The 22,259-nt window shown below is 36.4% G+C and overlaps 1 protein-coding gene across 38 annotated transcripts in view; it reads left to right on the forward strand.

The window, feature by feature from the left end:
* Positions 1 to 22,259, forward strand: part of NFIB (nuclear factor I B) — a 482,616-nt gene that overhangs the window by 432,493 nt on the left and 27,864 nt on the right. For 10 of the 38 annotated variants that reach the window (XR_015169540.1, XR_015169542.1, XM_086415079.1 and 7 more), the window contains 3 exons: positions 12,555 to 12,689; positions 15,509 to 15,693; positions 19,918 to 20,083. Coding sequence is in view for 29 of the 38 variants with exons in the window: in XM_086415079.1 (XP_086271205.1) it covers positions 12,555 to 12,689; positions 15,509 to 15,693; positions 19,918 to 20,083 (486 nt within the window). In the remaining 9 variants the exon portion in view is untranslated. The remainder of the gene's footprint in view (positions 1 to 12,554; positions 12,690 to 15,508; positions 15,694 to 19,917; positions 20,084 to 22,259) is intronic. The other 28 variants (XR_015169545.1, XR_015169544.1, XR_015169548.1 and 25 more) reach the window with 5 other exon arrangements.

The raw sequence follows: 22,259 nt of genomic DNA on the forward strand, positions 1-22,259 counted from the left end.
ATTACATTTAATTGACCAGGAAATTGTAAACAGTGGTATGGCCTTAGACAAATCACTGAATGTCAGTAAACTGAGTTTTTTCATCTATGAGATGCCAAAGTTGGATACTAAGGTAACAGTGTGTTCTAATGTTCTGGATTTTAAATTAATTGAAGTCAGAGATTTTATAGATATTTAATATTTGAGTCTTTAAGCTTTCATTATCCTGAATCTTTTTGAAAACTCTGAAGGTTTTCAATTTCCTAAATTATTTTTTAGATGTTTGTTTTAAATATTCTTATTGAATAACATGATAATTGGCTCTGTAGGTGCTTGGAGGCATCATATGTTTTGCCTTATACCTGAGGAATGTGCAGTTCTTACAAATACATGCCTTGTCCTGCACCATTCTGGTACAACAAATGATTGAGAGAGACTGAGCTATTATAACAGAACCTTGTTATGGGATCAGTGTCTCCTACTTTGAAAATAAATGACTCAGCCAGACGGCAACATTTATTTTCTCTAAATGACTAGGGATGTAGCAATAGGAGACCATTATCCTGTGACAATATTCTGTTTCATTGACATTATCTCACAAATGTAATTGGTCCATTACTAAATAGAGGTTTTGTTACTGATCAATTTCTCGTGCTTTCTAAAACCATTAGGATAATAAATTTGCCATCATAGTAATTTCATTGACAGGATGTTCTTTTTTTCTTCATTTACATTTGTTAAAGGAAAAATATAGATTTAGATTGAACTTAAACACTACAATTTATAACAGTTTTGACTACTTTTCCATTAAGAGAAATGGAATATTTTGCAGAGTAATCATATTTACATTGAACTGCCAAAGTGACGACTTTATAATTTTCATGATATTTTTTTGTCTGCTATACTAAACCACATCAAATCACAGTTGTTCCTAAGCAATTAGTTTACTACCTCAGGTTAATGATTTTATTTGAAATAAGTTCCAAATCATTTCTAGGACTTTCCTGTAAATCCACTAAAGTAACACATCAGTAAAATCAACCCTAACTATTACCAGCGTGTATAATAACACCATCAGTAACAACCTCAACCTTGAGATGTCTTACAGCATAAATGTTTCTAAATGCATGGCTTTTCCCCAAATGTTCTCTAAAAAGTCATCTGTAATCTTGTTAAATTAGAACTCTTCCAGTATCTCTCTGACTTTTACAGTTAAGGTTACGGTATTGATTTTATTTTATAGTCCATGGCTCTCAGATGCTTAACACTAATAAGCCTCTATAGCCAAGCAGTTCTCCCCAGAGGCATGGTGAATAACAGCTATTTACCTATGCCAATATTTAATAAGCATCTAAAATATACTCAAAATCTTGCATAATTGTTTGGTGTTTTTCCTCCTTGAAAATTAGATTTTCTGGCATTACTCAAGACACTTTATCCTTGTCTGTCTGTTAAAATGAAATTGCTTAATGGACAAAAGTATTTTTAAGTACTTTTAAAAATGAAGTTTTCACTTATTCAGTATGCACTCTTGTAGCATTGTTCCTCATTATTCAACACTTTTTTTTCTTTATGTATCAGGAAGGTGTTTGTGAGCTTCAAAGGGGTTTGAGCTTTAACTTGGCATTAGGTGTTGGTGAAGCTTGGAGACTTTTTTTTTTAATAGAGTTGTGATAAACAGAGACTTGTAGAAACATGCTGCTTACAGGCTTGGGTTGGAATATACTATATAGAGAGACTTAAATTATCACAAAAGTTTTCAGACTGCTCAAGGATACAGTATTATACACAAGTGTAGTTAAGATTATATAACTCAAATATTATAAAGTAAGAATTTTCATATATTTAACATGAAGATTACCATATTTTCTGTTTTCTCCTTTGAAAAAGAACTTATTTCTTAAAAAAAAAAAAAGGATTGACAAATCTAATTGAAGATGATATCTTATCTCCTCTTACTGTAGCTTGCTGATTTTCCAAAGTTATTTTAGAGTGTGGCAAATATATACATATATATATATATATATATATATGAGATAATTAACATGGCAGCTAATTGTTTTTTGAATCATCTGGCATCATCATCAAACTACTGCAGGGAGATTAAGTCCCTAGGTTTTGTCATAACATTCAGAGCTTTTGTTAACTTGGATTGTGTGGGAAGGACTTATTCATATTTGCCACCAAATCACAAAATTTTACATTTAGAAGAGTCCTTAGAAACAGATATTCAGATATTTCTTTTCACTTGCATTCTCAAAATTCATTATTTCACCTTTAGTCAAGTAGATTACAAATGTTATATTGAAGCATTTCATTTTGCATTTTTGCAACATCTAATACCTAAGACCAATGAGGCATTTCCTTCTTACAGTGTAGTGTTTGGCACACTATCAATATCCGATATTGTCCACCCATCCTTGAGAACTATTTAAAATATTCTATGGAGCTACAGGCAGTATTTTTCTCCAAATATGTATTTTACCATTTTTGTTATAAAAGTAAAAATTATTTGTGGAAGATTTGAAAAACAAACTGTCAATTATAAAAAAGAAAATAAAAATCACCTATAATTCTATCATGTATAGATAACTCATGTTAATGTTTGGACATATGCTAGTCTGTTTTCTATATATATATATTTTTTATGGATATCCTATATATTCTATTTCAAGTAAATTTTTTGCACTAAATTAGGCTTGTATATGCTGTTTTATAAATTGTTTTCTTTCTTTTTTTTTTTTTTTGGTCTTTTATTTATAATATAATAGCTTGTTACCATGTCATTCAGGCTTCCCCAGTGGCTCAGCACTAAAGAATCCAGTTGCAATGCAGGAGACTCAGGAGACCTTGGTTCAGTCCGGGTTGGGAAGATCCCCTGGAGAAGGGCATGGCAACCCACTCCAGTATTCTTGCCTGGAGAATCCCATGGACTGAGGAGCCTGGAGGGCTACAGTCCATAGGGTCACAAAAAGTCAAACATGACTGAAGCGACTGAGCATGCACTCACGCCATGTCATTCAGTTTCCACTGCATAATGACCACAGCGTATGTTACCCTTTGGCTATACTATTCAGTTTTAAAGGTCTATTTTGCTCATGAATATTTAGAGAGTTTCCAACTTTCTATATAATTAATAAAGATACAGTAAAAATCATTGCATACAAATCTTTGTACTTAAGTCTCATCATTTTGTTCCTGTCTGGCTCTCTTCAGTGGCCCTATACCTAGTACACTCCCTGGCATTAAGTCACCAAATATAATAGATAGATACTCAATGAAATGTACTCTTACTGTAGAATTCCTGAGTTAAATATTATGTCCATTTCTAAGGCTTTTGATAAATACTGGCACAGAGTCTGGAAAGATCTTATCAATTTACATTCTCACTAGCAGTGCCTGAGTAGTTTGTTTAACTCCACTGTCATATCCATACTATTTAGACAGAGCACAGGGCTCTATGAGCAATTTTGGAGCATGTCCTCTGACATGTATTTAAAGAACAGTGAATCAATGCCTTATGAGTCTACTCATGCACCTCTTTTTTTTTTCTCATTTATCTTCCTTTTAAGCCGTTGGGCATCCAATTATATCTTTGCTTCCTGGGACCCAGGAGAGCCCCCACCCCATTTCTTTGTGGAGGAAACAGGGAAATGTAGAGGGTACCTAGTGGAATGTGCACAACCTTCGAGTACAGACACCTACGTATTCTCTCTCCTTGTCCTCCAGACACGCTCCCTCTGGGTACTTCCCCACATCTTTACATGATCTACAGGTAAAACAGGAAAGTAAGGGTCAGTATGCTTCCCCCAGGGAAATAATAGAAATAAATACATCAGAGCTCTGGGCTTGGTAATTTCAGTGTTTTACATAACGCTTTTTCAGTTATAAGTAACTTCTCCTCTAAGCTTTCCTCTCTTCCCCATGATTTACCCCCAGGCAGAAACAGAGAAAGAGAAACCCTGGTCTCTTTAGAGCTTAGTTGGCAGAGGCATCTTTCCTACCTTCTCCCCGTCCTCTGGGCACAGGGCCCAGGCTGTTTCCTTGTCTTGGGACTGACTCTAGATTTATGGCCTGAAGTAAAAGCATCAGATTTCCAGCTCCTGAACCCGTCCCACACACCAGATTTAGTGGCCTCTCATTTATTATCTCATGTATTATAAATAGCGTTATTATTTTATACAGATGGGTCATTTCTTTTTCATGTTGTCACCCAGCTTTCACCCCACCATTTTAATGGGAAGCAGGAATTCCCCAGTTTAGCTCACATTCATATTTCACTCCATTTTGTGTTGTTAGACAGACCCTCAGTGTTGAACGTGTTGACCACCTCTGCCTTCTTCCAACAAGGAGTTTGGTCTCTGAAGAGATTTTCTATATCTAGAGTTTGTGTAAATTTTTAAAGCTTCTTAAAACTCTAGAAAGTCTAAAACCTGTAAAAAAAAATAAAGGAACCTGGGAAACTATGAGAGGTATTAAGTTAGGAAGACTTGTCAAGATAATACAATTTTATCAAATCCCAGTCACTGGACTCCCTAAGCTAAGTTTTCCCACAAATGCACTTTTCTTCTTTGATCTGTGTCATGCTTATTCCAAAGGGGCAAAGTTTCATTGCACCTTGAGCTTTCCTCTGCAAAAGAAAAAAAAAAGAATCCTGTAACATCTGCTCAGAAGCTTGATAATGTGTAAAATAGAGACATTTTAAACAATGATTATAGCTATTTAAGCACCTAGTAATAAAATATACCTTAATATTAAATACTGGAAAATAACAGATGTTAGCAAAAGGTGATTTGTATCTAGAGGATTCTTTTAGACTTGTTTACAAGTATAGCAGATAAATGAGAAAGACAACTTACTAAGATATAAAAGGATTGGAATTTTAATAGATTTTGAGGCAATTTACTACTTTGTTAACTAAATAAAATATGTTTTTCTAAATCATAGCAATGGCACAGTTAATATATTTTAATTTAGTGTTATGCTATGCTTGAAAAGAACAGCTTCATAGGCATTCAAGAATTCGTGTGTGATCTTACATAATTGACTTCAAATAGTTGTAAACCTGTAAACCGTGTCATACAGAGAAGAAGAATAGGATTTTTTTAAAAAAAGAAAATGACACGGTTTCTTGTAGGTGATAGAAATTAGATTTGTAACATTCACCTACTGAAGCATATGGGAAAAGATAACATATTGCTCTCCTGTATGTGAAGAAGGAGCAGGTGTCCCAGACAGGCGTGTGTTAAGGTGGCTGTTTGAGCTTGCCCTAGATCACTAGTTGACTTCAGTGAAGTTCTGCTAACAGGTGGCTAACTGATTGGAGTGTCATGTGACATTTATCCTGGGAGCGACTTGGATGACAGGCTGCTACAGACTGAGGAAGGGGTCTTTGCTTTGATGAAGAAATTGCCAAAACTCATGTCTCATTAGTGTTTCCTAAGGTTCTTTGGAAGTGAACAACAGTTTAATTAAGGGCTGACGTAAACACGTTTCTGCACACTTTCCCTGCAGCATTTTATCACATTAGAATTGATCAAAATTGTTGCCTTGGGCTGACTTGAACAGATATACATCTGGGGCGCCATTTGTGCAAGCTGCCGACGAGGCAAGTACATACGCTGTGTTTCACAGCAACGCTCTTCCTTTGTAGACGAAATTACCTTGTGAGATGAGTTGATCTAGCCACTTTATTTGCTTATACCTTTATCTCTTTGAAGTGATACTGTGAAATGAATGACACATCAGGGTTTAGGATGTATGTATGTCAGAGTGCCAGCAATATTATAGTATGGCTAGTAAAATTTATGTGATAACATGCTTTTGCAAAATATTTATTTAAAGGTATGCTTAAGTCTAAATGAACCAACTTACAGAAGTATTCGCCGTGAACCTTTTCTTACATGGTAACCTTTTATTCATTTAACTACACAATTGGTTTCTAAAGCCATAGCTAATTGTCCAATTATAAATGTAAACGTGGGTGTGGACACTGAAGATGAACACCGTCAATGTGAACCTCCTTTAAAAAGCAACAGACTCCTAGCTTTTTGCCATTTAGAAGAATCCTTTCTATAGCCCAATATTATCACACTTGGAATTATTTAATAGATTTCTATAGTTGATGTCTGTCTTCTGTGCTGAACTGTGTCACCAGCACAAGGAACAAGTGGTCTTAACATCTTGAACTTTATGCCTTGCACTTTTCTTACACTTCTTAGAAGCTCAGTGACTGATTTGGTTCTTTCTGTTCACTTTGCATTCAGTTCTTTCTCATCTGGTGGTGTCTATCCCCTCATGATACATTTTAAGACCGACTGTGGTTATTTCACTCATCCTACACTACTGGTTATCGTTTGACCAGATAGCTTCTTTCACATGCAAGAGATTGTAAAATAAACTGCCTAGACACAATGTCTGCTCTATCTCTTCTTCCTTCTTTTGAGTAGCATGATCTATCCTCCATGTTTTTTGTGCCCTTGATAAATCATCTTCTATAGGTAGTAAGACATTAGTCAACTTTTTACAAAATGAACGTGTGTGTGTGTTTGCGTGTGTATATATATACACACACAGAGATGCATACAGATGCATGCTATGGATGTAACAAGTACAAAATAATAATATAATAACAATAACAAAATAATAATGAAATAATGATCAAGTAATATAAGAAACAATCAAAAGATCATTAGGAAATCTAGACCTCCAAAGTTCTTTAGGAGGGATTACTTAAAAAGAAAATAAGTCAAGTTGGTTCAGTGGATAAAATATTGTTCTGTAAATGGCATAAGAAGACAGAACGACCTAATTTCCTAGCCTGAGGGACTATCATATGCTAGGAAAGGCGCTGAGTTAGAAATACATCCCCCGTGGCCTTTTTCACTTCCAAGACACCATAAACAAAGTAGCCTAGCTAAAGTTTAATAGAATGATAAGGAAATATTTATGTAAAAATGTGGTACCATGCTAGATCTTAAAATGAAGAAGATACCATTTGAAGAAGATGATTCCAACTACTCTTTTTATAAAGAACCACAATGAGGAATATTTAAGAATGAGTATAGAAAGGAAATTCTTGTTTAACCCAATACCAATCAAATGGGCCAAATTGTGGAAGAGAAAAAAATAAGAGTTTTGGAAAGATTTCCCTTCTGAAATCAATTCATTTCTATAGTGCTGCTTTCCAGATCACATTTAAATTTCTTTGTCTGGTTTCAAGCCTTCATAGTCCTTTGCTTCCCTTGCATCTGCTACCAGCAGCTCCAGCCTCCTTCTCACCAGAAGAAAAACCGATAAACTTTTTTTATCATCTTGCTTTCTCTTCAACTTCTTTATTTCATGTATTATTCAACATATGCATTAATATGTATGTATTGTTATTCAACTTATTACATATTTACATATTATTCAGTTTTATTATTATTCACTTTATTTTCAACATAATCTTTTTATGTATGATTCTTCCTGCTTGAGGGACATTAGATTGTGAAAAGCTTGACATTTGTTTTTCTCCACAGAAAGGTCACTTAAGAACATCTTTCCTATGTATCTATTCCTCAAACATTTTTTTTTCTGTAGAATATGAGAGCACTAAACATGGAAATGATATCATTTTTCAGTTTGGCATGAGGTCTGTCGGACTGCAGACATTAAAATAAAATTAAAATAATCTGAGTTTGATTCATGCTTAAAATGTAATAGCTAGTGACTCTACTTCTCCCAGATAATTGACCTTTATTTTTATTCTCTCTTCAGGCCAGAGAGGTTTTTTTCTCCTTTGTAAAATAGGGGGGGCTCATTTTATGTCACCTTAAGTATAGTGCATTCTACATGCTGTACACCAATATATTTTTATTGACTCAGTTCAGTTCAGTTAAGTCGCTCAGTTGTGTCTGACTCTTTGCGACCCCATAAATTGTGGCACACCAGGCCTTGCTGTCCATCACCAACTCCCGGAGTTCACTCAAACTCATGTCCATCAAGTCGGTGATGCCATCCAGCCATCTCATCCTCTGTCGTCCCCTTCTCCTCCTGCCCCCCATCCTTCCCAGCATCAGAGTCTTTTCCAATGAGTCAACTCTTCGCATGAAGTGGCCAAAGTACTGGAGTTTCATCAGTCCTTCCAATGAATACCCAGGACTGGTCTCCTTTAGGATGGACTGGTTGGATCTCCTTGCAGTCCAGGGGACCCTCAAGAGTCTTCTCCAACACCAGAGTTCAAAACCATCAATTCTTCGGTGCTCAGCTTTCTTCACAGTCCAACTCTCACATCCATACATGACCCCTGGAAAAACCATAGCCTTGACTAGACGGACCTTTGTTGGCAAAGTAATGTCTCTGCTTTTTCATATGCTATCTAGGTTGGTCATAACTTTCCTTCCAAGGAGTAAGCGTCTTTTAATTTCATGGCTACAGTCACCATCTGCAGTGACTTTGGAGCCCCCAAAAAATAAAGTCTGACACTGTTTCCACTGTTTCCCCATCTATTTCCCATGAAGTGATGATGCCATGACCAGATGCCATGATCTTAGTTTTCTGAATGTTAAGCTTTAAGCCAACTTTTTCACTCTCCACTTTCACTTTCATCAAGAGGCTTTTTAGTTCCTCTTCACTTTCTGCTATAAGGGTGGTGTCATCTGCATCTGAGGTTATTGATATTCCTCCTGGCAATCTTGATTCCATCTTGTGCTTCTTCCAGCCCAGCGTTTCTCATGATGTACTCTACATATAAGTTAAACAAGCAGGGTGACAATATACAGCCTTGGCGTACTCCTTTTCCTATTTGGAACCAGTCTGTTGTTCCATGTCCAGTTCTAACTGTTGTTTCCTGATCTGCATATAGGTTTCTCAAGAGGCAGGTCAGGTGGTCTGGGATTCCCATCTCTTTCAGAATTTTCCACAGTTTACTGTGATCCACACAGTCAGAGGCTTTGGCATAGTCAATAAAGCAGAAATAGATGTTTTTCTGAAACTCTTTTGCTTTTTCAGTGATCCAGCGGATGTTGGCAGTTTCATCTCTGGTTCCTCTGCCTTTTCTAAAACCAGCTTGAACATCTGGAAGTTCACGGTTCACGTATTGCTGAAGCCTGGCTTAGAGAATTTTGAGCATTACTTTACTAGCGTGTGAGATGATTAATGAGCCCAATTGATCTCATAGTGGCAAAACAAAGGCAGTTAAGGCTATTTTCTAATACTACCAGTCTTTATCTGTTTCTAAAAAAAAATTGTTTCAGTAGAGACAGTGGACCTTCACATTCTTATTTTTCCTTAAGGTAATTTTGTTGTTTAAAAAAGATGGCAGTTTGTGGTCCCTTTTACAATTTGAAGAGCGAATTTTATTATTTCTGTAGTGCTGGCCTCTATAATTCCTCTGTGTATTTTGAACATGAAGGTATCATTATTCAGTATATGCCTAAAGAAAACTAGTAAAATAAATGGATCTATAATAATTACCCAGTAAAGCAAGTGTATCATTTTGACTAAGAAATTGCAAAGCCTTCATTTCTCAAAAATTACATAATCACCTATATTGTTGAACTTCTCTGTACAAACACCTCTGATTTATGGGCCCTTTATGAAAAGAGGCTCACATAAATTCACATGGGTTTAATGAAAATCCCAAAATAGTTATAGTAGTTGCAATAGCCTTGGTTGATCTTCTCCGGAAATGACATAACCAGAATGACACTCTATTCTGCTTCCCAAACTATGGTCATATTTAACTGCTTTTAAATGATGTACAGTACATGGTTTATTGCTTGTAGTATGGAGTCTTTAGAAACTCATTTACTCAGGTTAATTTTATTCAAAATTTATATTGAAGCACAATGTAAACTGTCAACAGAAACTTACGTTTCTTTTTCTAAGAGTTAATTTTAAATTAAGAATTTGGAATGGAAACTTATTACATCACCTATCAAGTGAGGGATGGAAAAAGCAGTTCTTTCTACCTATAATAATCTGTATGTTTGTGATTAACTTACAGCAGGCCAAAACGTATATTTGTGGTGTTGCCTTTCAAAATCACATAACTCTTAAGTGAAATCAACTATTATTTTTGGCATTTTTCAAGGTAACTTAGCTGAAATGAACTTCCTTTGTCTATTTTTTAAATAGTTTTAAAATTTATCTCTTTTTGGTAATAGTATTAATTTTGTGGTTTCATTAGTAAAATGTGTCTTTCCTTTTTGAGAGAGATAGTGTAAGGAAATGGTACACTGACTCATCAAAGTTCTCATAGATTAGTGACAACCAGTTAGTCACAAATTGTAGCTTAAGGCTACAAATACTCCTGTCATTTTTTCATAGACTGTGATATCTGCTATGGTTACAGTAGCATATCTATTCTTTACATGCCAGTGAACTGAAAGCATATATTTAATTTTATCAGATGCCTTTCCCAGAATTTAGGTAATTTTTTAAATGGTGAAACAATGATAACTAGTTTCTTGTATCAGTAGCACCATGAATTTTTTCTCATGTCAAAAAGTTACTAATTAAAAATGCAACATGTAAATATATTTTATGTGTGATAAAGTCTTGGGTTTTTTTAAAACAAAATTTTCTCATTTTTTAGAGATACAAACTGAAATATTTATAGGTGGAATTATATGATGCCTGAGATTTGCTTCAAAGTAAGACAGGGGGAGCGAGTATAGATGGGATAAAAATGAAATAATTGAATAGTCAAAGAAGTTGGGTGATGAGTACCAGAGAATTACTATTCTGTCTACCTCATATATATTTAAAGTTTTTGATAATGGAAATCTAAACTTACTAGCTCATATGATGTTTGGAATATTTCACTCTACATTTATAAACCTCTATAAAAATCAACATTACTTAAGATGTTGAGAAAAGGGGTACATATCCTTGCCAACTGGGGTTTCCTCCTGAATCCCCCATTCAAACTAGCTGCATGGTACAACCTCACAGTCACCCAAGACAATGACCTTCTAAACTAGTTATTCATTAAATTGGGTCAGTTCTGTTGAAGTATCTATTATTACATTAGCTCTGTCTGTACTGTTCTTCCAAGTCTCAATATTTTGGCAGTATACAATGTTTGTGGGATGAATGAATGAATAAAGCCCTGACTTCTGTCACAGCGCTTTTTACATTGTTTTATGATTCCTTCTTAACTTGTCTATATTCCCTCTCTAGGTATCAAGTTTTACAGAGGCTGAAGCCAAGTCTAGGTCACATCATGTCCCCAGCAACTAGCACAGTGTTGGCCTGTATTAGACCTTCAGTAAATATCTATGGAATGACTATATTAATTAACCCTCTCAAGTAATATCCAGGATGGCTGCCTTTTATTTCGACTAATTCACCTTCCCTGGAGTTCCTAGGGGGATTGCTCTACACAGCAAATGCGGTCCTATTTTGCTCATCAGCAGTGTTTTCTTATCAGAGTAAATGTTTAGACATTTACACGTGAAGTCCGTGACCACTCACTGTGCAGGTCCTGCCAGCTGTCCGCTTTCTCCCTCATTTTTGTACTTGTTGAAGTACAGACTACATGTACTACTTACATATGTTATGCCTCCCATCTTCAGAACATTTCCTCTTCTGGAAATGTCGCCCGCATCCATGTTTTAAACACGGCACCACTTCCTTAACCTGAGGAAGCTGAGGTGATCAATGCCTCTGTATAGTGAGGCTGGAGAAGTAGCATCCGACACCACAGTACCTCTGCTGTCAGCGTACTTCCTCCTTCTTGATGTTGGCAAGCATTTTCTTCTTATCATTTTTCTCTTCACTAAGAGTAAATATCCCTACAGCAGCCATTGCTTTTTAATTTTTTGTAACATCTTCCCTTCAGCTAGCACATAGAAGAACTCTGTAAATATCTCCAGAATGAGAAAATTAGGGAATGTCTTTTTTGCTAGACAAATAAAATGTTATTGTTCTTTAGTTGCTAAGTCGTGTTCAACTCTTTGCAACCTCCTGAACTTCGGCACGCCAGGCTCCCTGTCCTTCACTACTTACCTGAATTTGCTCAAACTCATGTTCATTGTGATGACATCTAACCATCTCATCTTCTGTCGCCCCCTTCTCCTCTTACCCCAGCATCAGTCCTTCCAGTGAATATTCAGGGTTGATTTAGTTTTTCATAAAAATTTTTAAATTACTGATACACTTAACAGCATACACAAAGGTTATTTTTCACTTTTGCACCAGGTTTTCTTCTATTTTCTTCCCTACACAGTCAGTCAATCAAAAGACAAACCCCTGAATTGAATACACTTATAAATGAAATGCTGAGGTTAGAAAAGACCTAGATATGAACCAAAGGACCAGGGGATGCTAAGTTCAAGATTCATTTAGTAGTTGGAATAATTCTGATGATACTTTTAATGAAGCTTTGTGTTAGCTTCAGTGGAGATTGTTTCTGACAGATATTTTAAAACTCCAACGTAGCTGGGTCTTTGACTCAGAATGTATTTTGTAAAAGAGCCAGACATACAAAAATCACAAGACATTGGCAAATGAGATCTCTTACTAGGTTGGCATGAAACTTGTAGCTTGAGAATGTCATAAAGCTTGGACTTTCCTCTCTTTCTCTGCAGATATGTCTTCTCCGACTACTATGAAGAAGCCCGAAAAGCCATTGTTCAGCTCTACATCTCCACAAGATTCCTCCCCAAGACTGAGCACTTTCCCCCAGCACCACCATCCCGGAATACCTGGAGTTGCACACAGTGGTGAGGAGTTTCAAGCGTAGACGAGAAACCTCCCTCCTGTTTGCAGAGTCCAAAGTCTTGGGGATGGATCAAGACTATAATCATAAGAAATAAGCAAATATATAGTTATCTTAACAGTAGCTTCCACATTGGTCCTAATTCTATATATTTTACTAAGAGAAAGATGGAATTTCAAGGATACAGCTGAGTCTAAAATATTTCTAGCAGCATTGATGTATAGATTCTATTTCCATAGATTTTCTCTATAGAAATCAATATTTTAACTACTTGTTTGGGAGCAAAATTAATCAGAAAATAAGAGAGATTTTGACGATTACTTTATATATATAAATCCTTCCTGTGGGCTAGTACACTTGATATTATGTTTAATATCATAATTTAAATAGGAAGAAGAATCCAGTATTTCACATTTATACTTTGAAGAATGATTCACATCAAATGCTCTTTCAAAATTAAAAATGAGATCTAATTCATAAGCGATATTGCATACTTCTTCCTATTGCTCTTAAACCCAAGAGAGGAGTAGGCTGACTTTAAGATGAAGAAAATTTTTTTATATACAAAATAATATGTTTATAGTGATACTCTTATTTCTTTAAATATATAGTGAAGTGAAGTCTCTCAGGCGTGTCCGACTCTTTGTGACCCCATGGACTGTAGTCTGCCAGGCTCCTCTGTCCATGGGATTTTCCAGGCAATAGTCCTGGTGTGGATTGCCATTTCCTTCTCCAGGGGATCTTCCCAACCCAGGGCTTGAACCCGGGTCTCCCGTACTGTAGATAGACTGTAGACAGACGCTTTACCATCTTAGCCACCAGGGTGGCAACTCCTTATTCTTCAAAGAAATGAATCTAGGTTTTAAACCTTTATTCAAGGGATATAACAACTGTTTATAATAAAATTCTTAAGTTTGGTCTATAAATATATATTGATAGGTATTGTCACTGTACTTAAAAAATGCATAGCCTTCAATGCTATCATTAAGACAATTATAAAATTAAGAGAAGACTATACAAGTCAAATTGGTATATAATTTTTTTTTACATTTATTTATTGGACTGCTAAGATAAGTGAAAAAAATCAGTAACTATTTCATACATTTGTAATGTTGAGTGGGGCAAAATGAACTTCGAAGTCAGATCACCCCTTATGATGTCTGATTAAAGTATTTATATTTCTAACATTTGGAAAAAGTTCAACAGTACATTTTTACGTAATAAACCCTGGAAGATCCAGACAAGCCCTCCACCTTTGTCTTTTACCCTATGTATGGTATGTTCAGTATGTAATGTATTAGGACATGTAGCACCCTTGTCCGGAGCAACATTTCCTCTCCTTAACGAGTAATGGTATAGTGGGGAGAGAGAGAGACCACAACATCAGCTAGGCATTGAACACAAACAGGATTGAATACATGGAGGATAGATGCCTGGAAGAGGTAGGTTCACAACAAAAGGGAACAAGCTAGGGAGACGGACATTTCAGGCAGAGCAGACAGCGAGTATAAACAAATTGGAGGTCATTGCAGCAAGGAACTGCTGTATATTGAGGAATACACAATACCAAAATGTGCTCTGCACAGGGAGAGATGAGGCCAAGGAAGTGGGACCAAACTAGGTCTTAAAGCACTTGCTGCTGCCGCTAAGTCGCTCCAGTCATGTCTGGCTCTGCACGACCCCATAGATGGCAGCCCACCAGGCTCCTCTGTCCCTGAGATTCTCCAGGCAAGAATACTGGAGTGGGTTGCCATTTCCATCTCCAGTGCATGCATGCATGCCGAGTTGCTTCAGTCGTGTCCAACTCTGTGCATATACTGATTGATACTCTTCAAATGTACTTATATATAAAGTACAAATTCAACATTGAGGAGATAATGATTATGCAGTTACATTCTTTACCCATTTTTAAACTTAACAATTATATTTCGAAAACTGAATAATAAATTATGATCTAATGTTGAAAAATTATAGTAATATTAAACATTATCCACATTACATATGTTTTGTACATAATTTCTCTTTATAAAATATGTGATTTATGGGTAAGTTAATATGCCTATATGAAAGTTTGCATTTCTGAGAGTAAGAAACTAGACTCTTTTGGTTTTAAAAGGAACTTTTTCATAAAAAAAAAAAAAAAGAGTTTCCAGGTTTCCATTCAAATATTCATAAGCATTTATACAATGATCGGGTAACTGTTTGGGACATTATTATTTACTAATTATTGGCTTCCTTTCTAAATAGTGGAAAATATTTATTTAAAATTGAAGCACACTTCTGTTTTAAATTTTGGTAGAAAATGTGTGGGTCTCATGACCTCTAATTACTGCTATGACTTAATCTCGACTTAGGACGCAAAGACTTTTTAATCAAAAAATGTGTTCTGGTGGGAGATAACTTTGCTTAGAGAAATGTTTTATGAAGTATTAGTTTAACCTATAAAAGAGAATCTTGCCTGGAGAATTCCATGGACAGAGGAGCCTGGCAGGCTACAGTCAGTGGGGTCTGAAAGAGTCAGACGCGACTGAGAGACTAACACTTCCACTTTCATAAAAGAGAAACTTCTTTTTTTAAAACCATTCATGGATCTAGAAAGTGAGATTGTTCATTTCCTAGACTGGACGTTATGTCTGTGTGTACTTAGCAGTCCAGGCATGGAGAATACAAATAAAAGACTAGCTTATTTTAAGAGAGTTTGGTCAAATCAGAAAAAAAAATGAGGAGCAGTTGGTTGTTTAGTTTCCTGGGGTTCTGCAGGTCGAGTTGGAGCTGTAAGGACAATAGCTGACAAGTTACTCTCACCTTTTCTGTCTCTTACAGTCATCTCAACTCGGACTCCACCTCCGCCCTCACCGCTGCCATTTCCAACACAAGCTATTCTTCCGCCAGCCCCATCGAGCTACTTCTCTCATCCAACAATCAGATATCCTCCCCACCTGAATCCTCAGGATACTCTGAAGAACTATGTACCTTCTTATGATCCATCCAGTCCGCAAACCAGCCAGGTAAAAATGAGAGAGAACGTATTAGTAGAGCCTAAGGGCGATGGCACAGGTCTAACCCTAGGCCACGAAGCTTACTCAGACAGTGTGTCTGGCAGAACAGCAAGCTTTTGAAATCCATCTTCAGAAAGTTTCTTGGTGACTCACTAGGTTTTTATTGAAAGGTGGCTGAATGACAGGTAGGAAGTTTGTTGCCCCAAAGGGGAACATTTGTGAAGATGTTCTTGGTCTGATGTTTTAGGATTTCCATTGGATAAAGAGAAAATTAAGGCCGAAAGTCCATTGACAAAAATGTCCTGAGCTGGAGTTCACACCTCTGAAATACCTGGTTTGACACAGAGTGCTCATTTCAGGCAGGAGCGAAGTATGAGCTAAAATAAACACAGGCAAAAGACCTTACAGTTGTATTTATAGACCAACTATTAGGTATTAAAATAAGCTTTGGTAATGTAAACATTTTCAGTGTTTGATGACTACCTGAATATTCTTTGCACAGACATGACTGTGTTTCATAATGAGTGACATTACCAGAAGTGTCTTTTATTTTTTTTTAATGGTAAACAGTATGCAGTGGCTTTAAGGATTCTTTGTATAAATGGCATAGCTCTGTGCCTTCTTCACTTCCTCAATATATGATTTCTCCTATGGAGAGGTCGCATCATGGGGATTTGGTACAAGAGGATTTTTCGTTATCAAGTAGACAGTGTACCAAACCTGGCCTATCAATCATCATCATATCCAAAGCCTGTAATGTAATTTCAATCTTAGGGTTTGGTATTTGGCTTTGCTATTTTACCTCCAAGACTCCTATCTACTTCCAACCACCATTTTTAATGCTCTGAGGGATTTTCGTAAGTGTTCTGTCATTAATGCTTTTCATTTACTAAAATGCCAGCAAACAGCGTGTGCATATTAATTGGGACTTAAAAAAGAAAGATCTGGAAAAAAAATCCCTTTGGTGTTAATTGTTAAAGTGGAGCAAAATGGTCCCTTCTGAATTTTTTTTTAATAGCATATTCAGCACTGTTTTGGTTAGTTAAAATTAAATTACTTGTACTTGTTCCTCCATTGACTAGTAATACTAAGTATATCATTCTTGAATTTTGAATTTAAAGTTAAATGATTTGTGTTTCAGAAGAAAATGTTCAAATGGTATAGCACTTTTAATGGCTATAATAATTATTATTAAGTAAAACAGGATCTTGGTATATCAATTTAGAAATAAAATTTGCTGTCAGAGCATAGATGCAGAAGTCTCAGTTCCATAGAGCATTTTGCTAGATTCAGCTGGGAACAGTGCACACAAGGTCTGATTTTAATTTGTGTAGAATTTCCATGAATAACAAAGTCTAATTAAGACATCCATTAAAAGTCCTTAACGTTAATTCAGTGTGGAAAATCTTAGAGTTCCATTGGATTTTTTTTTAACTGATGTCTTAATTAGGCACTGTTAGGGGAAAAATTATGCAAATTAAAATCAGGCCTTTAGTGTTCTGCATTTCTTTAATTATTCATTGCTTGTTTTACGTATATTTCACTTTCTTTATAAGTTAAGGGGGCATATTAGGTGATAATCGGCCTATATTGTTCTCAGTTTTTCTTCATATTTTCAAGGTAAAGACCCAGCTTCTGAGAAGCATCTTACTCTCATCTCAATTGAAAAAAAAAAATCCCTCTCAGAATTTTGTATAATAGGAGCAATGTACTAAGTAGGATAATCCTTTCCTAATGCTGTTCATCTGCAGATAAGTTGTCTCTCTTTTCATATCTACAATATAAAAGTTCATCTATTAACAACCTTAAAAGAGAAGCTTGATAATGTGGCTTCATCTGTTTGAACCAGTAGAAAACTGAAAAAGAAATAACCCTTCCATTCTTCTGACCCTGAGTTTCAGAAAAGTTGTCTGCTTTGGCTTGGAAATTCTTCCTTTGTCACTTTTACTTTTTTTCAAATGAAAGAAACATCTGTTTGTTGGTTTATGTCAGTTCAATTCCAGTAGACGAAGCATGCAGGGTGGGAAAAGTAATATCGTATTTGGTGGCAGCATTTTCTTAGCAATTTTTGTCATTTTTCTGTTCTGTGCTCTCAGGTAGGTACTGTCAAACTGTTTTGGTGAAGATAATATAGAGAAAGGCTTTTTACCATCGAATGTACCACCAATGATACAGCAAGATCACTCTTCTTTCTTGGGGGAGATATACAAAGCAGTTTTTGGCAATGATCACATAACCAGAAGTTGATGACCTGCTCTAGAAACAAATTACTTTTTCACTTTGAAAGGAAAAAAAGTAGGCCTTTTATTATAAATGGTGGAGTTGTTTTTGCAGCAACATTATACCTGCTTTGATGTTTAATTCCAACTCAAAACCAGTTCATTTGCACTTCCAAATAGGACTCTTGATATTCACCCTTTTGGCTCTAAAAATGGGGGGCAGGCAGGAAATGAGTACTTGCTGACCTGTAGTCAACAAGTTGCCAGTTGACTGTTCCTTCCCAGTATCCTCCAAGGCTGCCCTGATTTTGCTTGTTAAGTCGAGCAACTCAGAAGCCTTGTCCTCCCCGCGGCAATTTGGAGATTAATTGCATTGCTGCTGCACTGGGTAGAGTGAGACAGCCATGCTATTTAATGGAATATTTTAAATAAAATTAGTCTAAATATATAATTCTTTCCTAGGTTTTCACAGAGGGGAAAATCGGGTCAGTTTTCCTGACTTCAGTTAAATACTTAATTTATTCATGAGGAATAGTCAGGATATTCAAAAGTTCATTCTTTATAGAGTAAGTCCTGTGGCCTCTGAGGCACCCAACCAAGATTTAGTTCATATCTCTAAGTTCTGATAGTTAAGTGTTCTCAGCTGTTCATCTTTTTCTTTAAAGAATCATTGACTTGTAATTTATATGCAGGCGTTTAGATAAATATTCTGCTTTATTGCTTTCTTTGCCTTTAAAAGTGGTACAGATTATGAAAACTAAATATTTGTGGAGAATACCCTCATAGCAAGTTGTTATGTACATTACGTAGAGGAGAATTCCAACATGAATGCAATTAAGAATAGCATTCTGTCTAGAAAAATACATTCCAGTATTTCTTTCAAACAGTGTGCCCTTAGAATGGACACTATTTTTGTACTGGGGCTAAAATGCAGATAATACTATCTTTTCTATCATTGCCCAGGGATTTTCTCAGTTAACTCGCACAAATGTCAACAGTCAATGTTTTATGCAACTCTCTAGGTCTGGCAATAGAAGAGTAAGAATTCAAAGATCAGAGTATATTTGACTGCCCTCTGCTTCACTTCAGCACATTTTAATTTACATTGGAAATCTTTTATTTATACGTGTATGGTCAGACCTAGTTCAGCTCTTTATATCATTATATAGACCCTGAAATTTTAAAGGTTTTAAATATCTTTCTACCTGTTTATATAAGTAAACCATCCCAAGTTGAGTGGAGACCCTAGAATCAGAGTTGCTTGATGTGTGTGTATGAGTGCACCTGTGTGTGAGCAAGGGCTAAAATTTTTGTGTGCTGAAGAATGGGCCTTGACTATAAATGATGATAATCGTTAAGTTCAGTGTGTTTGGTCTCCTAGAAATTCTTGTCTTTGTTGTCTCAGTGATATCATTATGGTGGTAAACACTGTGTTCTGAGAGCCAAAATGGACTCATTGTAGCACATGAAGAGCAGGAAAGAAGGAGAAACGCTGCTTCTAATTCTTACTAGCTCAGTGATGAGCCCAAGCTAGCATATAGCTTGGTGGTGTAGCCACCAAGTCATGTCTGACTCTTGAGACCCCATGGACTGCATCCTGACAGATTGCTCTGTCAGTGGAATTTTCCAGCCAAGAATACTGAAGTGGGTTGCCATTTCCTTCTCCAGGAAATCACTAAGGACTTCTGTTTTAGCCTCAGGCTCAGCATCAAAGTCTCCACTTGAGTTTTCTGTCCTACTCTATGGAAGGCTCAGTTCTGCCTGGTTCTCAGGGTGTTGTAGAAATGACTAAACCTATATAAAGTGCCTTGTAGCTGAAGACTTTCTTTTAAATGCTGCTGCTGCTTCTTAGGACTAACCATTGATGAGCCTCTCAACTCAGATCTGAGAGGGCTTGTGTGGTGGTTTCACACAGCGCGCAGGGTCCACTCAGTCGAGTGTGCTGGGTGGAGTTGTTGGACGAGATAACTGCCTTTTGGATTGCTTCACCCGGCATTCTGTTTTTGTTTTGTAGCCTAACAGCAGTGGTCAAGTGGTAGGGAAAGTGCCTGGCCATTTCACTCCTGTCTTGGCACCCTCTCCCCATCCCAGTGCAGTGCGACCTGTGACCCTGACCATGACAGATACTAAACCCATCACTACATCCACTGAAGGTGAGGCAGCTTCACCTACAGCGACCAGTAAGTATTTCTGTAGGAAATGAGAAATGTCCATCGAAGGCACCACTGGATATCTGATCCAAGGTGGAAAACACGGCAACTTTTCCAGCTACTCAACCAGATGGAGATTTCTCATTTATGTGGAACTAGCAGGCATGATGTAGCCTGGCTCTCATATGCTCTCTCTTATCAAATTTCACTCCGTATTTGAAAAGGGAGAAGCTTATTTGTTTGAGTAAATAGCTATAACAAAAATAGTAAGTCACGCCTGCTTGTTCAAGATATACATTGAAAATGCACTAAATGACATAACAGTGTACAAGGTTTTTATATCACCCAAAGAGAGATTTGATAAATATTAGTTATTGGAGCGTTCCTATAGAAATCAAGCCCCTTCACAAGGCAGACTGAATCAGTGCCTCTGTAAGGTAATTGCATGTTTACATCACTGTAGGTTATGTCATTGTGAGAAACAGTCACACGATATTCAGTGTAGAAAGCATTTCAAAGCTTAGTTTTAGGCACATGTCAACTACCTGCAGTTTCATTGTCTGCAACTGTTTTTTTTTTTTTTTTTTGATTATTTACTCTATCATGGTGCATCGGGCGTTATGCTTTTTAGCATGGCCAGAACATCTGAAATGTCAGAGATTTAGCCGTAGCTAAATTGGCAGTAGCTCATACCAGTAACCCAAGCAATTCCTTTGCTTCTTTGTACAGAGTGCTCAGAAGTACACAAGAAATTATTGCAAAGCTTTTTAATTGGCTTCATCATCCAAGCTGCCAGCTTTCTAAAACTGGAGTTGATGTGCACAGACTGGTAATAAAGTGGAATGGATAAAGTTCTAGTCAGGAGGAATTAGCTTGCTTCTCTTTGATTATTCTTATTTCTTAAATCCAGAGCTTCTATTTGCATTGTTAGAGCAGGAAAATCCCGATGTTCTGAAAATTCTGTGTGAAATTATAGAGATTCAGAGCCACTGGCTCTTTCTTTATTGGCCATTGGAAAGATGCTCTTTTTTTGTGTGTGTGGCCCCTGAAAGACTTGGCAAGAACCTTACAAGAAAAGTGGACAATACTTGGTGTGTACAGTGAATTCAGCATTTCTTTCTCAAAATTCATGAGGCCCCATAGACTAATAAAAACCAGATAAGCTTGTAATCCCCATTAATAATCATTAATGCTTAGTAACTGGTTTGTTGATAGAGGGACCTACACTAGTGAATACTTCCCTGAATGCACAGAAATGGATGAGAGTCAAGGAAGATTAGGATCCTTTAGTGCTACAGGTTAGCCATGTACATTACAGTCGCTAAAATACTACATCCAAATTTCAAAAGTGGATGCCTTGGCATCTTTAAGCAAACGAAGTCAGAAGTTTAAATAAAAGCAAGTAGAAAACAAAGATTTTTTATTTAAGTAGCTAAAATTTCCAGAAACTTCTGGTACCTACTTTTATATTGCCATTCATAGATAAGATTCAAGGAAAAATCAAACTGAAATGATCACAGCTCACTTATGGGAATACTGTCAGCCTGTTTGTTAATGAACTCTTTCTTATACTCACATACAGGTTGATCAAAAAGGGATCGGATTTGATTTACAAAATCATAAAATAGTCAAAAGGAGTATCTTGGTTATATAAAGATAGCTTCATCAGTCCATTTTCCATCCTTCATAAAAGTGATATAGTGAGCTGTTTTTCTTTCCTATAAACAAAATTGTAGCTGCAACTCCGCAGGCACCACTGATAATGAAAAATTAGCCATTGAATTCATAAGTCAATAAAATTAAAGAAAATACAGAGGCCAAGGAAACCTCTTTTTCATGGTTGAAAAGAAAGAATAACACACACTTGGTGCCCACTCTGTGAAGGTGAGGCTCTTTAGTGCTGTGCATTGAATTCCAGAGATCTGGAGATTGAATGGGGGCCACTGGCTGTTTATGGCTGCCATTGCGTGAGTACTTCATTCAGGAATAAATAAAAGGTGAATTGTGAGCATCTTCACTGTTTTAAAAAGCTGACTTAAAAAAGCTTCACTGGATCAAATGAACATGGCAGAATTAACATATTGGTTTTTAAAAAGTCTTTTAAAAATTATTGTCTGGATTTCTCATCAATCTGGAGGTTTTGAACCAAATATTTTAGCTTTCTTCAGACCTAGAAATGTAACATAAATGATGACAATTTAGTTTT

Source organism: Bos grunniens, chromosome 8 (genome assembly GCF_055505025.1).
Source record: "Bos grunniens cultivar Pamir isolate PY7600 chromosome 8, Bosgru_T2T1.0, whole genome shotgun sequence".
Classification (NCBI taxonomy): Eukaryota; Metazoa; Chordata; class Mammalia; order Artiodactyla; family Bovidae; genus Bos; species Bos grunniens.